This window comes from Asterias rubens, chromosome 1 (assembly GCF_902459465.1).
Source record: "Asterias rubens chromosome 1, eAstRub1.3, whole genome shotgun sequence".
NCBI lineage: Eukaryota > Metazoa > Echinodermata > Asteroidea > Forcipulatida > Asteriidae > Asterias > Asterias rubens.
In genome coordinates, this window is record NC_047062.1 from 19,900,783 (window position 1) to 19,918,117 (window position 17,335).

At 39.4% G+C, this 17,335-nt stretch overlaps 1 protein-coding gene across 1 annotated transcript; it reads right to left on the minus strand.

Moving 5' to 3' along the window:
• On the minus strand, nucleotides 1-16,922 carry LOC117288512 (TALPID3 protein-like). Its single transcript, XM_033769403.1, has 19 exons — nucleotides 16,852-16,922; nucleotides 16,147-16,215; nucleotides 14,574-14,806; nucleotides 13,656-13,728; nucleotides 13,123-13,362; nucleotides 12,044-12,230; nucleotides 10,829-11,181; nucleotides 10,013-10,120; nucleotides 8,580-8,657; nucleotides 7,646-7,845; nucleotides 6,921-7,039; nucleotides 6,101-6,285; nucleotides 5,167-5,350; nucleotides 4,453-4,678; nucleotides 3,889-4,079; nucleotides 2,528-2,622; nucleotides 1,723-2,202; nucleotides 1,039-1,231; nucleotides 1-705 (listed from the first exon to the last, which is right to left on the minus strand). The coding sequence occupies exons 2-19, from the start codon at nucleotides 16,186-16,188 to the stop codon at nucleotides 290-292; spliced, it is 3,603 nt and encodes a 1,200-aa protein (XP_033625294.1). The 5' UTR covers nucleotides 16,189-16,215; nucleotides 16,852-16,922; the 3' UTR covers nucleotides 1-289.
• Nucleotides 16,923-17,335: the final 413 nt, after the last annotated feature.

Consider the following 17,335-nt stretch of genomic DNA (forward strand, 5'->3'; position numbering starts at 1 on the left):
ATTTGTTTACATATGAATACATTGGTTTGACATGTTTTTTTTATGTGGAAATTGTATAGTACAGAAAACAGGCACATTTTCAATTTGTGTTTACAAATTATATTTTGTAATTGACTGCTGTGTGTCGATACTACCAGCTGCAAAGGAAATCTATGCATAAAATTTAAGTGATTTTATAAATTGAGAGATTCACAAACATCCCAAATCCATCAAAACCTCAAAAAAATCTGGTTAGCTGTTCCCAAATTCACTGGTCTTTCAAGCTGCATTTTCAGAAGTTTTTATTTTTTCACAGATCTCCACCAGAAAGTTCAGACACGTCACTTGTCGTGTCCGGGACCGGCAACTCCCCTTCACTTATTGTCTGACTCAGATCAATCCCCTGTGACTCGACGGCCGAGGGTAACGTCACCGAGAAGGACATCATCCCTGGAATCCGAGCCCCGGGGTCCCGACTCTCTGGTAGCTCCAGAGACCCTTCGGTGATGTTCTGAGAGTCATCGTAAGTTGGCTCATGGAAAGTGGGGCCGGTTGATCCCAGCGTTTGACCCATTGGTCGCTGGGATTCAAAATCGCTTGTGCCTCCTTCTGATTGGCTGAAGGTTTGACTGAGGTAACCTGATTGGAGGAGGGCTTCTAGGTTAAGTGCATCCGGGGTCAGGGTTCGTGTTCCAAGGTCACTCATGGTCTGTGTTCCAAAGAGGTCTAAAGTGACAAAACAAAGGGAGATGTTGGACACGATATATTGTAATTGAGAAACTAACCAATATAGTGTGTGTGTGAAGTAATATGCACTGTTATTTGAAGCTTCGAGTGGTGTGAATGATAGGACAAACTATAAACAATTGTCAACTTGCAGATACAACCATGTTTTAGATCTCTTGTAAGAGAGTGTTGGCTCTGAAGAGGGTTTGGTCTCGACATTTTGAACAGTATACTCTGCTCATCTTCAGGATTTTTTAAAATAATAATCTGATCTGAGTAACAAAGATACAGGCTGTGTGTGCCAGTGTGTGTGTGTTTGTTTCTGATACTCACTTGATGGGATAGAAGCTCTTGGAGGCAGGCCCCTTCTACCATGGAAACCACCTACATTATCATCTTCATCACCTCCATGATGCTCTACATCCATCTCTCCTCTTCTCCTTGAGTTCTCGTATCGTTCCTCTGATGGATACGGTCTCTCATCATCTTCATCAGGTTCAGGGCTTGGACTCGGTCTCCCTGCAACCTGGAAGCAACAAAACAATAATTACAATAACTTGTCATCCTTACGCTCTTTGCATTTTTATTTTTTTGCCAAGTAAATATAATTCCTGTCCACCAATAAAAGTCCATGTAGTTTACACAGTAACAGACTATGAGAATGATACCATAAATTAATACCAAGGTCATATAATATGGACATGCTTCAGTGTGACCTGTTTAATTAACACTTTTCCCAAGACATGTCAGCAAAGATAATCAAGGATATTTCATTTGAACACATTTATGAATACGTAGGTTGGAAAGCATACCCAGAGCTGTGGGGACTTTTACACAATGGAACAAAGGTCTCCACAACATTTTCTTTGTTAAGCTGGGTCCCCACACATGATTCTTTAAAAAAGAGAATAATAGAAAATAGGAAGTCCCCACAACTTTTTGTGCAAAAGTCTGCATGGCATTGCACGGACACAGTGGCTTCCACCAGCCTGCTCATCCCTACACCCTATGACTGACCTGTATGATTCTAGGTGCAGGATGAGGCTTGGCCTGTTTAATTGGCTGCACTGTGGCTGCAGCGCCTAGCTCATCTGTCTCATCCTCAACATCCGTCCTCTCAAGATGTGACACTCGAAGCGTGAAATCATCCACTTGTTGCCGCGCTGTGTCACGTTGCTCTCCACCACTGACCTCTCTCCTGACCACCGACCTGACCTCTGACCTTGGAGTCACCTCTGGAGGTTTGGTTCCATATGCTTCTTTAAAGAGCATCCTCTCAGAAGATGGGGTCAAAATAGGGCACTGACCTACACTGACCTCTCCCAGACTCTTTGTGCCGTTGTTGTTGAGGGTTTGGGATGATGTGAAGTAGGGCGGGGCCGCTGATGGGTCAGGGCGTTGGCTCATATGGGCTAAGATGGCAACGACAGGGTCTCGGGTGAGGAGTCTAGGGGTTCGTTTGACCGGAGATATCTCACCTTCACTCAGTTCATCATCCTGAAAAAAACATTTTCAAAACATTTAACAAAGGATACCACAAAAAAACATATGACAGGCCTGTATGCTTCGTGTTTGAAAGGGCAAGGTCACCCAGGCATTTTCTCCTTTGTAAAGAGCACCCAATGAGGAAATTGTAAATTTCTAATGTAGCATTTCAAAGGCACCAAGGCAATGACCAGGGGACATGGAGGCAATCGCCTACGTTGCCTCTTTGAAGTATTAGGCCTGATATGACTTTCAAACTTTCAAAAAGAGCTTCCCACTTCCCTATGTATTATATTCAGTCAGTATAGTTGAAGAATCTTCGGGTGACCACACAAACCTGTAAATCCGGTTCCAGTTCCTCAGCTCCCATTAGAGTGCTATCAATACTAGTACCTGAGGAGAGTTCAGGAAGACCAATGGCTCCAGGCTCATCTGGAAGGAACGCAAGAGCAAAATATTTTAGAAAAATCTTTTCTCTGCGGAAAAGAACTACACCATTGTCCGACTAGTGGGACTATCTTAAATTAGTAGATCATCCCCCCTTCCCCTAAATGACAATCAACGATATCATAGAAAATAACGTACTGAGTGCCTAAAACTAAATCCTTTACATACAAATATTAAATTATAAAATCACACATTGGATTATCAGAATAAAATAATCAATGAGCAAAAGCAAACAATAAAAAAGAAAAACCTGCAACTATAAAATATGGCCCTGTATTTTAATAAAAATACAATTTTTTTCTGAATTGTTACTTTAAGTAAAATATAAATTATCAAATAAATAAAATAAAATTTCAATACCGAAAAATGTATGTATTACTATCCTGCCAAACTCTGCAAAAAGAAGTTGGTTTTGGATAAACAGACAAATAACCAAACAAACATCACCATTGAACAAACAAACAAGCTCTTAAAAATGAAAGATTACAGAGATCTCTTATTAATACATTACGTTGGCTACAAAATACACAGTGAAAAGGGAAAGAAAGAGAGCATGGAGTATACAGGATTCGAGACTTTGCATGGTGGTATTACAATAAAGTAAAGTTCCAGGAGTAACACCATGTACATGAGTCGGATTAGAAACTTTGCATGGTGGAGTTACAATCTAGTAAGGTCTGTATCGGTAAAAACCATGTATATGAAATGTTTCTCATCAGTGGTGGTTCCGTAGTTGTTACACAACCTGTTCCTTTCATGTTTCTCATCAGTGGTGGTTCCGTAGTTGTTACACAACCTGTTCCTTTCAGAACCTCAAAAGCAAACCAGACTACATAATGTAGGACTATAATATTATTTCACATTTAAAGAGAATCAATTATTTCTTTATCCACTAACATCAATGTCATAAAACACAGCGCAAAATGAGGGTTAGTGTATTAAAAATATACAGTTTCTGGAGTATAATACGGTTTGGTCAATAAAATATGTATTAAAGCAGCAATATGGTGTTGTTAATTTGTACATACAACACACAAAGATCCTTTACTTAGATAAGTGGAACATTTGTAAAATGTCATGTATAGTTTTGCCATGCATTGACTGATGTGAGACTCAAAATATTGGACAGGCACCCGTCCAATATGAATATTTATTGGATGCTTCTCAGTGTCATATCAACTAAACAATCTCCAGCCGTTCATCCAAATACCATAAAAATGCTGAGCAGAAAAAGATGAAGTTGATTCATACCTTCTGTGGAGTCAATCTGCCCCTCACTCTTACCACTGATGAGCCACTCCCCTTCTGAAATGGAACGTCCTGCTGTTTCTGTACAGGGACTAGGCTGGGTCGTAGTCGCTGTGCTCAGTGAAGGGGTGGGTGTGGAAGGTGTCAGGAGTGAAGGGGTTGGAGTTGGTGGAATAGGCTCTTCTTCAATGACACTACACAAGTGGATAAAATAAGACATTCACCAATCATACACAGAAGTTATCTTTGCAAAGTTATCAAAACAAAAGATAGATAGATTCGACAGTGTCATTGTACTTGTAAAACAGCAGTTTGGCTGGTAACCTTATTCTTGTAAGCATAATTTTTGTATGCTTAGCTACTTTTTGTGCTTAAAAAACTTGCTAAGCACAGAGTACTGTGCAAACTCAATGTGAATATGGCTGTTATCGGTGATACTAATCTGTGCTTAGCAAGTTTTTTAAGCCAAGGCCACAAGTTGTTAAAGCTTTGTTAAGTAGTGATATAATTGTCCAAGATACTCAATGTTTTTGTTTGTTTGCATAAACAACTTGATTTGCAACTTACACAGGTTCAGGTGTCGGTGGTAACTGAAGAGACTCCTCCATCTCCGGTTCTGGACTCACAGGTTGAGGGGTAGGTACTGGGGTGATAATGGACCCATCGATGACTGAGATCAGCTTTGGAGATTCCCTTGGTGACAGAGGAGGGGTGGCAATGTCTGGCGGTGGGGAAGGGGGAGGGGTGTTGATGGGTGTGGCAACACGAGCTGAAGGGGCTGGGATCGGCTCATCTGTTGGTTGAAAAAAGATATTCCATTCATTGGTTAACGTGGGGTGTGTATTCAGATGAAAACATAATTATAATATAATCTTTGAGAAAGACTCTGCTAGAGTCGAAATGTCAGGCCATTAACTATTTTTTGCCTAATTGGTGACAAATTAATTTCCTATACATCAATCAATTTTTTGCTGCAACTTTAATTTAGTTTCTCAACTTTGTAGAAGTTGGATTTTTCAGTTGTAAAATAAAATACAAGAAATAAAGCTTGGTTCATACTTTCTGTGAATGAAAATGCGACACAAGTTTTGACGTCACATAGCTGTTTTCGCAGCGAATGTTTCACTCAAGTCAAATGACGCGAATTATTTGTGACGAATTTGTGACGTCAAAACCCACTGTGCATTCGCATTCGCAGTAAGTATGATAAGATTGTAGACAAATTTGTTTCGGATAGGAGATTCTGTGAAAAGTGTTGTTTAAGTTTGGGGGAAATCTCACCAGATGCAGTAGCATCCATTGTCCGAGCAAGCTCTTCCAGATTCTCTGTCTCGGACTCAGCTGGGGATGAATGACTTGGACTTGCTAGGGGTGTGGCTACAAGAGAAGCAGCCCTGGGCGGGGTATGCACTGGGCTAGGTAGAGGGGTCACCTCGGGGGTTGGGATTGGTGATCTGGGAATAACCTGTTGGTGAGTACAAATTGGCATGTAGTGAAAAGGCAAGATAAAAGGGAAGATTGGGTTGACACATTTTTGTTACTTTGTATTTACATTTTATCAACTTCAGTTACCCAAGAAATTCAGCCTACAAGTTAATAGAAAAACATTTTAACAATAAAATAATAAATATAACATATGTTATATATGACATACAATACTTAAAATAAATATAACGTTTAAATGTACATTACATTAGATATTAAAAATAATATTAACAACTGTATTTACATAAACATTTCAATATAAACCAACCACAAAGAAACAAAGGCACACCAATATATGACAAATCCCCAAAAGAACAACCATATGCGCAACACAAAATGGAATACAACATCAATGAAGCAGAAGAACAAAGAATCATAAACCATTTACAAATTGGATTAATTAAATTTAGACACTGTGGATAGTAAAGTGATGTATCATAATCAAGAACAGAGATATGATAATGCACTCTTGGAAAAAAATGTGGACAGAATGTCTTCAAATTCTCTTCTGTCAAGTCACAAAGCTATTCTCTTGACAATCATAAATAAACACACATAAACATCTTTCTGTAAAAACTTATTAGACCTTCAAAGTAGAAAGATGTTCAGTTTGCATCAGGGATAAAGAATTTTAATTGGTTATTATCCTTACAATGATGTGTGTACAGCATTGTATCAGCAACTTTACAAAAGCGGGGCTGAAGCAAAAGAAGAAAAGGGGGTAACTTACCGGGGATGCCGTTGCCTGTGGAGTTGGGGATGTTTGCTGACGTGGAATGTCTCTATCATGCTGACCCAACACAGTGGTCACTTTCTCCTCTAGGACCTCACGTACCAATGCACTGACCAATGCATGATCTACTGCCTGACCAGCATCTACAAACAGCTGCAGTCCAGCTGGTCCTATTGTATCAACTGTAGGAAAAAAAAACATACAAAAATATAGAATATTGACCGTCTTTCTGGATCTGGATATAATATTCTCAATGCTCTTATTAGAGCTAAACGAGAAGAGAGAAGACAATGAAGAAATTTCAGTTTTAGATGTGGGAGGAAAACCCTAGAGAATTTTATTCCATGGAAAACACACACAATCAAGTAGGGACTGAAAACCCAATCCTCATAGTGCAACCAGTGGGATTCGAACTGGGTCCCAGAGTTGGAAGGCGAGGCAAGACACCACTACACCAACTTGTCGACCACCTTCAATGTTCCATTACCAGTGGTGAGACAACAAAACTTGATACCAGATCTACGGATTATATTGAAGTGGTGATATTTTCACCTTTTGATAACCCTGTGAGTATAGATTTCAAGGAACTTTTGGTAGTGGTAGTGTTAGTTCACACAAGTATGGGTAGTTCAACACAGTATTCCTGATTTTGTACTTTTTCAAAGAAGAAAACATTTATAAAAGACACCATATTAACTAAGGACGTGGTGCTTTTAACCAAGGGACATAATGAACATCTATCTAAACTTTTACAAACGTGAAGTTTTCCAGTTCAAAGCTTTGGACAGAAGGTCTTACAGCATAGAGCCAGACTTACCGATGGAATCATTTGATGATGAGGCCAAGCTCGAGTCTGGTGACTCGGGTCTTGGTTGTACTGCTGGTTGCTTGCTGTATAACTCACTGATCATCCTGGCCATTAACTCCTGCTCAATCCTAATAATGTGACAAAAACAAGAGAGGTACTCAATTGAAATACCAATGAGTGAATCTCTGCACAAATGTGCCAGGAAATATTATGTATTTCTCACTTTCATTTTTCATAGTTTTGGGTTGAACAAAGACTAATTGAGTAGCGCAGGACTTGAACCTACAATCTCTGGATTAACCTGCTGGCACTCTACCGAATGAGCTATTAAGTTCAAGTCACGCACTAGTAAATTTTTCTTTGTTCAACCTTAAAATATAATAAAAAAATCCCCAGTCAGTTTCCCTTGCGGTTTATTACTTGACTTTAATAAAAACATGTTTGCATCATGCGACCCAAAAGACTGAATTTGGGATCTTATGAGCTGTATGACATTTGACATTTGGTTGTAAGTATACTATCCGTCTCCAGGGTCCAATATTATAGAGCTGCTTAAGCACACAAAGTAGCTAAGCCTAACAAAATGGTACTCACCAGAATAAAGTTACCCGCCAAACTAGCATGTCACATGTACAATTTGTGACTGGTGTTCTGCTCATTTCGGCTTAGCAGAAATGTTTTAAGCAATATTTTCTACTTAATGCAGCTCTACTAAATTGGGCTGAGGTGCTTACCATTCCAGAGCCTTGTTCTCAATGAGGTCCTTCCTCATGTCAGCAGCCAGTTGCTCTGACGAGGGCCCCGCCCTGGATGGGATGGAGGGCGGGGCTTGAGGAGGGAAGGGTGGGCCATGATAGGGGCGTCTTGTCTCACTGTAGTGGCCTGGTAATGAGATACCTGGTGCGGGTAGTTCATCTTCAGATTCATTTTGTGGCTGTGTGATTAAGGAAATGCCTGAGTGTAAACACTAGAGAAAAGTTAGAAGGCTATAAAAAGCTGAATGATGCATACTATTTTGTTTTACCCTTAAGGTCGAGTCACACTGCAGCGATTTACGAAAACGATAACGATCACGACGCAGAGAGAACGCATTCTACTGGTTGAATTGCTCCACGCAGAATACGCACACGCCTATACAACCAATGGACCGCGTTCTCTTTGCGTCATTATCGTTATTGTTCTCGTTATCGCTGCAGTGGGACCGGGCCTTAACACTGATGTGTGTCAAACTTCCCCCAAGTACTTTCCCCTTAGTCCTGTGAAAATATCCACTCGGGTTGGGGTATCCAACCCATGACTTCTGCCATTCTACAGCCGATGACTTCACCAACTACTCCACCGAGATTAACCGGTAGCAAGAGTTAGTTCTAAGTAAAAGACCTGTGGATTTTCTTTTTTGCAGGACTCTGGAAAGTACTGAGTATACAGTGCTTTGCACACATTGATGTACTGGTAAAACCAATTCTGTACAATTTTAACATCTATTGAATAACAATGTCTCGCTGTTAAACCTTATTTTCATAACAAGCAAATTAACATATGGATGTTATTTCAAAAGTCACACTGATGTAAGAAAAGTAATTAAAAGTTTGTTCTAAAAAATAAGTCCAACTGTACACGCCTTTTGTTTTAAATGAAACTTCTGTTGAGGGGCATAATAAATATTACCTCTACATCCTCATCAGCTACAGCTAAATAATGGGAGAATTGTGAGGGACTGGATTGCCCAGGGAGCCTGCTGTCATCCTAAAGTATTAAGAAAGAAATAACAGAAAACAGTGAAATAAACAAACAGACATTACTGTAGATGGGAATTACTCCCTATGCATACCACCACTGTTAGTCGGAGAAACTCCCAATATTCCATACAATTTTATTTCATCCACAGAAACAAACCTCAAACAAAACGAGGCTATAGATGACGCCAGGCTATTTTGTTGTAAAGAGGGAAGGAAAGTAGAATGAAATGCAAAGCGACAAATGGCAACATCCATAGAATAAATCAAGATACAGAGGACAATGATAATACAAATCTAAACTGAATAGAATCCAAACATGATTTCTGGTAGAAACAGGGAGTTATAACATAAAAACTATGAAAATACAAAAGATGTTTCAGTTTTGAGACAGAAACCCCTGTAATAACAGCTATTTGAATAGTCAAAAGTACAATGATATACATAAACATTATAATCAACCACTAAACTGAGCTCAAGTGCAGTATACAAGACTGACATCATCTTTATAACAATGTATCTACCAGTAAGGTACTGAAGGCGCTTGAACAAAGTTAAATATTTGAGACAAATATTCACTGTCAAATTAAAACCAACACATCAATTAATTCAATGAAACACACTTTTTTTTATAGTGAGTAGTGATTAGTAATGGGTAACAATAAAGTGTTACATCCCGTACGATCAATACAAAATAGTGAAACACCTTTACCATAATTAAAAAACATTGACAAAATGAAGCGATAGAGGGCGCCATGCTATTTTGTTGTAAAGAGGGAAGGAAAGTAGAATGAACTTTAAGAAGCAACAAATGGCAACATCAATATCAATCAAGATACAACGCACAGAAACAATAAAAAGCAGAAATCTAAACTGAATAAATACCAAGCAGATTTGTGGTAAAAACAGGGAGAAAAAGTATACAGAGCAAGATTAACATCAGCCACTGAACTCTGTGAGCCCAAATGGAACATACAAAACTGACATCATCTTAATGACAATAATAATAATATTGATAATAATAATACCAGAGTTTTATACAGTGCACAGATCTACCAAGGTATAAGGCGCTTGAACAAAGAGAAATATTGAAGACAAATATTCACTGTCACATAAATGCTTTGATGTAACACCTCATCAAATACCAGCAAATTGATTAATTTAACGAAATACACTTGCTTTAATGAGGAATGATTAGTAAACAGACAACAATAAAGTGTTACATCCGTACAATCATGACAATGGGGAAAACTTCAATTAGTGAAGATGACATATAACAACAGTAGCTTAATTGAGGTACTCACAGTTCTACATGCTCATCAAACAAAATGAATTACAACAAACTGAGAAGTCACAACGTCTTACCGGTTCTGATATTTCAGTTCGTCCAACTCTCTCTGGAGATTGATGATGCTCTATTATGCTGGACGCTGAGCTGGGAGGTTCTGTATCTATGTCAACGGCAGGTAGATGCTTCATTCAGAAAAATTAATAAGGATAATACGTCAATTACAAGAAACTAATTACTTCTCTTTCAACATGGCTTTGATTAAGTACAGATGTTGTAGTAGTCCAATTAATATAGTAGAGTGTGTTATTCCGGCATCTACATTTTGAAGTAATAAGTACTCCGACAAAATAACTAAACATACAGGTTTTGGTACGTGTTGAGCGTTGATTTAATTATCTCTGAATGTGTTTTTTTTTCAGAATGGTTCTTGACAGGAGACTATTCTCAGTGGATATGGCTCTTATAAGAACCGTGTTAGTCTCATCAACATTGTTTGGACTAATCAGCTCTAGTCTACTGACAAGGAGTCCACTGAAGTCTACTAAAGTATCAATTTAAAAAATAACATTTTAATAATAGCAATATTTGATTTTCTGCTTACATCAGCTGGGCCCAATTTCATAGAGCTGCTTAACTGCCGATTTTGTCCTTGCTGTGCGAGTTTCGATTTAATCATAGGACTCAAAAAGGTATTCTTACCTTCCGGTGCTTACTGTATGAAAATGAATGACGTAACAATGCAAATCCATGGTAAACACACAAGATGTCTGCCTAAATTTCTTGCTAACCTGTTAGCACGAAAGTTTGCTTACCGTTAAGCAGCGCCATGAAATAGGGCTCAGCTCAATCTGTTTCTAATCTTAAAACTCTACTTTCTGCAATACACATACCTGCACAGTTAGCTGTGGTTTCTTCTTCGATTTGACATTAACAACAGCCACGTTGCTCTGCACATCCCTCCGCTCTAGATCCTTGACCACACCCCTCTCCAGACCATCTGTCTTAATGGTCACGGGCTGGGTCAGCCCGCCCCTTTGAGGTGGCCCAAGGGGTACGGCCATTGGTATGAGTTGACCGTGGCTTGGGGCAGTCACGGGGGCAGGTTGATGGCTTGGCTGCTCTTGTTGCATAGTGGCTTGGAGGGTGGGGTAAGGGTCAAAGAAGAACTGGCTGTTTGGATTCGGGACGGGGATGGCTCCAGATTTTGGTGTGGTCTGTGTCTTGGCGGATTTCATTTCAGTCCCTGTTGATGAAAATAAAACCCTTTTGATTTCATTCTTTGCAGATTATAAGGCTTGCACAAAAAGGGATAAACATGGTTGAAAAATATAATACTACTGCAACTGTTATAGTAGGCATCCGTCCGTCAATACTGACGATGGACTGCGCCCGGGGGTTGTCCTCTCTCTTGCAGCTGCGGCTGTGGCTGTGGCTGAGAAGTCCGATTCTTGCATGGCAGTCTCTGCCACAGTTGTTGCAGACAAACGGGGAGGGGGCTGACACAGGGGTGAGGGCTGCTACTCGCAAAACTCGCAACTATCTCATAATCAAACAGAGCTTTGCATACCTGTCATAATGTGTGCTTTGAGATGCCTGTCAGGTGTGGTAAAACTTAAGTGCTCTATAAGGAATGCCTTTTACCATTATTTACTCTTCAGTTGTGTAGACAGACATAGAGAGACAGGGTATGTCAAAGGCATTATTCAATGGGATGGCTTTAAAGGCAGTGGACACTATTGGTAACTACTCAAAATAATTATCAGCATAAAACCTTACTTGGTAACGAGTAATGGGGAGAGGTTGGTAGTATAAAACATTGTGAGAAGTAATTTTCCCTTGATTTTGAGACCTCGGATTTAGAATTTGAGGTCTCGAAATCAAGCATCTGAAAGCACACAACTTCGTGTGACAAGGGTGTTTTTTATTTCATTCACATCTCGCAACTTTGACGACCAATTGAGCTCAAATTTTTACAGGTTTGTTATTTTATGCATATGTTGAGAGACACATATTGGGAAGACTGGTCTTTGACAATTACCAATAGTGTCCAGTGTCTTTCAGTGAAATTCTGGCTCAAAACATTGGAGCTAAAAAGTTACATTTACCTTTGACTTGTGCAGCCGAGAGTGACCTTGCTGGTTTGCTTTGTGGGGATGAGGTTGTATATTTCAGATAGGGTTCTTTCTTCATGGTTGACCGTCTCATCTGATACAAGGCTTTGCCATAGACCCTGGTCAGATAGGCTTCATCTCGATTGTGGTCAACTGTGGGTTGTCGTTTGGCTTGGCTGATCTGAGTATTCAATAATTAAAAGGGTACTAATTGATATTAATTTTGGTTTTTACCCATACACCGATGTGTGTTAGCACTGTATACTCAGTACTTTCCTGAGTCCTGTGAAAAAATATCACAGGCATGTTACTCTGGTGGTATTCGAACCCACGACCCTTGCAATTCTAGAGCAGTGTCTTACCAACTAGACTACCGAGGTTGCCCGGTAGCTAGAGGCAGTTCGAATCCTATGTTTTGGCAGCGGGTACCGCAACGATATAAGAGATGTTAAATTTGCATCGGGTATTAATTGAATTTTTCCTTATATTTAGTGTGACAACAAGGTAACTTGTCAAAGCTCCAACAAGGGGATACAAACGTCAAGCTGACAACAGACAACCTCTCTCACACAAACATTGGTTTAATACCTGATTACGAATGGCACAAACTAAACAAATTGTGATTCAGTGATAAGCTGACAATACTTTTACTAGTAAATTTGAAATCAGCAATAAGCTTGGCCAGATTCGAACCCACAACCTTCTGATTGCAAGTCCTGCAGTCTAATCACTTGACCACGATAACAATTTATGACACCATAAGGAAAAAAGATTTGCAATAATGTCAAACCATTATAAAAGGGTGAATAAAAATTGCAATCTGAGAATGGTATACATTAACAAAATAACAATCAACATATACATTGCACTGTTTCTCTTTACATTAAAAGGTTTTCTTGCTGAAATCAGCTGTTCAGATGAAAAGTTACTTCAAGCAATTTGGCAAATTTCCTTGTATCATTCGGGGCACTTCCACTAATGTATCTAAATGAAACACAACAAACAACTTATTGTATCAAATAACTATAGCTCCAAAACCATTTTCATCTAATAATAATGAAAACTTGACTTACGGGAAGTTTCTTTGGCTGGGCAAAGTTTTCCTTATTGTGTCTTCCTTTGACCATGTTCTTGTCTTCCCCCTTGGATGTAGTCTGGTTCCTCAAGCCAGAGTCTATCTTGGATGATACTGGTTTCTTCTTGGTACCAGTCTTGACAGGTCTAGATGCAAGGTTGCTTGGTTTTTCCAATTTATTGTTGCCAATACCTTGAATAGAAGACTCGGCTTTCCTTGGCTTGATAGGGACTTCATGCTTTTAGAAGAAATAAAACGGAAATAGCCTAAAACTCATGATAAATAACTCAAGTCCCAGCCTTCGAGAAAGACTCTGCTAGGGTCGAAACGTCCCGCCATAAACTTTTTTTTAAAATTATACCATAAAGTTCTGCTTGGTTTGTCAGCAGTTTGCAACAGCTAATTCTAGTTTCTCAAGTCTTAAAGTAATTAGATTTATGCATTTTGCAGCATCAATGGCTTACTTAGAAAGTGGACTAGCCATTACGGTACATACAAAACAAAACAACAAAATAAAGACAAAATAATTACCTTGATTTCCTCATCAATTGCTGCAATCATTCTTCCTACTTTGTACCTCAGCTGAGCTTTCTCAGCAGCTTCACTGTAAATTGATAAACAATCAGCAAAAATGTTACATATTCTCCTGGCTTTCTTTACACTTTTGTTTTGGCAGTGGGTTCAAATTAATTCAATTCAATTTATTTGATCATATGAAAACACATCAAGTTCGTTTTCCCCATTGTACAGCATTTTAAAAAGTACATTAAAACTACACCAAGTACAATACAAACAGACAATTTTATACACAAGATACCAGTTGAGGAGTTCATCCAAGCAATTGAACCTTTTATTCGAAAGCTGGAGAAACAAAAGGCAGACGATATCTGTATTCAGTTTCATGAGGTCTTGAAACATTCTAAACCTCATAAATCCAATCTATCGAAACAAGATATTTAAGACAGTTCTCCTAGAACAAAATCTACCTGGCAAGTAGATACACACATGGTGTTACGGCAAACCAAATATACATTGATACCTCACCATGCAATGCCTCAAATCCTATATAATAATTAGTAGATCAATTAAAAAATAACACTTTTCTAGTTAGGCCGATTTGGAGCTCTACTCTCTTGGAATTTGAAAAATTAATTCTCAGTTTTGTTATTCGATATTATTTCTGAATCTTTTTGTGAAAAAGGTATACAGTACTTATTTGTTGTGAACCCTCTTCTTTGGGGGTTGGATCACGATGAGGACAACTTTTTGCAAGGAAAGGCAAAATGTCCCATATAGGGTAAGACAGGAAAGAGGGTTTGGGAGACACTGTTTAATTGGTTCTCCATGCTCTTAATTTACCTAGGCCCAGGATAATGGGACAGCGCTTTTTTTAGGGATACAACCGGAAGGAGACCCCACTTCTAAATTTGCACCCCTTGAGCACCTTACCCTTCCAAATGCAGACTATCCAAGTAGTTGTAGAACTCTTCCTGTTCCTTGGCCCTAATCACAGCTTCCAGGTTGGCTTGCAGACACGCCCGGCTGGATTGCACCTGGTCTAAAACCGCTCTAGCCTCCGCACACATGGAGGAAGGAACGGGAGCATTGTACTGTGATGGTGACAGAGGAGGCTTGAGGTGGGAGGAGGCTGGCAAGGTGACAGGTACGGATGGCCATTTCCTCTGAAGGAAGAAAATGTAAATCAGAACAGTTTGGCGAGAGAGGAACTGCTTAATTCTCCGTATCGGAGAATGGATCTGGTTCTAATGGTTGGTAATTCGCTTTGGAATATGAATGTCTACTCCGCCATCCGTGACATAAGTGACCCAGCCTCATGGGTGTCATTACATTCTCCCTAATGATTCCAAAAATTTGTGTGGAAAATTGACGATATATCACTGTGACTGGAGGTGCATACACCAGAGAGAGAGAGAGAGAAAGAGGGATAGGTACACTAAAAAACATTGCGCATGACAAAATGTGTTAAAGTCTGTTGTGAAAATGATTTTATTTTTTAGAGCAATTGGAAGCAGATGATACTTGGTCATTGATCAGTGACAGTTCTAATGTCATAACACACTCTTTGGGTGAGTGAGGCTCGACAGAAACTTATTTAAAGACCAAGAAGTAAAGACAATGTGACCAGTGACATGACATGTTTACAAAAGAGCCACAGAGCCTAGACTTCCTGCAGGTACAATTTGCATACAGCTCAATTGAAGGCAACTTTATGGAGATTACAATGGTTTTATCAAATAAAGAGATATGGGGTCCCAACTCAAACCTTGCTTATTTGTTGTTTTTCTTGGTTGGCCCCTCTAAGTCACTTCCTCACCAAAACAAATTGTTTAAAGCCTGTACACAAAACTTGCTAAGCAAGTATTGCTTAGCAGAAACAAGTTACAAGCCAAAATTCCATAAAGTTTCCATTGTTGTGACTGGTGCTCTACTCATTTTGTGCTGAACAGCTTTATGCAATTGGGCCCGTGGCCAAATTCATGGCTCTGCTTACCATAATAATAATAATAATAATAATATCGAGGTCTTATATAGTGCATGTATCTACCAAACAAGGTACTCAAGGCGCTGAGTATATATACAAACTTTCAGAAAGATAGGTTGCAGTGATGAATTTTGGGACCCAATTGTTTAGCACCTTATAATGGTTTACAAGGTGCTACGGCGCATACAGCAGCCACAGCCAAGAACACCGGGGCGAACCCCTTCTCTTTTCGAAAAGTGCACTGGGTTCTTTAACATGCGTTACACAACACATGGGACCAATGGCTTTACGTCACCATTCTAAGTTTACAGGTTTAGCATTGAATTTCCACTATATGTACAGAATGCTTAAGGATGTGGAGAACCCACACGCACAAGCAAAAATTCCACAGTTACATGTAAGATACACTTACGATCAGCTTGGATTTTTCCACTAACATAAAGAGGCAATATTTTACTTGCAGTAAGCATAGCCATGACATTGTGGCAGAGCTAAAGTCAGCAGAATGGCATTTGTTACCAGATAGACATCAAGGGGTGCAGGTTCCAGCCGACGCTGCATCAATCTATCCCAATCTCTCTCAGCCTCCTGAATAATAAAAGCAAATAATGAACAAGATGTCAGAAACACATCTGCTTGTAATCCTTTACCAGTGATTATCTGCTTACATTGCCTGGGTTCCTTCTGACGCTGATTCATACTTAGGATGACAAGTCGACAATTGTGTTGTCAAAAGTGGATATTTGTTGCAAATGGGTTCCAGAAGTTTGAAGAAGAAGGGAAATAATGATGACAGATAATGAAGTTGGAAACATCTGATTGTCAGTTAAAAAATGTTGAAATGAGCATGGAATGAATTTGAAGAGGAATGAAAAAAACAAGGACAAGATGTGTTTAATTTGTGCTGACGGTAGCTAAGGACTGACATTCATGTATAAGACTGTTATAGGCTGTATAACTTATGTTCTGATTAGACAGTTTTCAAATACAGAAGAGGAAAACTACACTCAAGAATCAGGTTTCGGATTTGGGGTCACACAAATCTACAAGACCACAGGGCTTCAAAATGTTTACCTGAAAGTCAATATTTTGATCAAAAACAATAGACTGCCAGACTTGTCAAGTCATGAGTTTACTTGCCACTTCCCTTAGAAAAGTAAATAATCTCAAATATTTATGAACTTGTCTGAAATATTTTTAAATAGCCAGCGAGTTTTGCACTACCTGGTGTATGTCAGATATGGTTGACGGTACAGCCTTATGTTCCACCACACCAGTAGTTCCATCAGACCGTAGACTCTGAAACAATGGACAAGAAATAACATAAACAACAGAAAATTACCTAATCTGCTGCCTCATTGTGTCAAAAAGCCCCCATTGGCTGTCATTTAGGATGTTCAACAAGAATTACGTAAACAACAGAAAATTACCGATTACATCTGCTGCCCCCTAGCGTCAAAAAGCCCCCATTACTCTCTGGCTGTCATCAAGGACCCAAGTCTCCTAAAGTCTTATCAGGGCATCAGCCGTGCAGCAATTTATCACCTTGACCCGTTGGCCCCTAAGGGTAGTACCCCACCCCCTGAGGGAGTGCCTTGATGAAGTACTTTACCAAGCCACCCCTCTCTCTCTCCATTGATTAATCATCCAAGGATTCTGATACAATCACATGATGGATGACTGTCATCAGAGATTGCTTACTCTGATG

Coding starts and splice junctions, on each gene's coding strand:
- LOC117288512 (XM_033769403.1), bottom strand. CDS start 16,188: ATGCAGCGTCGGCTGGAACCTGCACCCCTTGATGTCTATCTG. Junction 11,182..12,043: donor CTCGGCTGCACAAGTCAAAG/GTAAATGTAACT, acceptor TTTCATCAACAG/GGACTGAAATGAAATCCGCC. Junction 7,846..8,579: donor TAGCTGATGAGGATGTAGAG/GTAATATTTATT, acceptor TTAATCACACAG/CCACAAAATGAATCTGAAGA.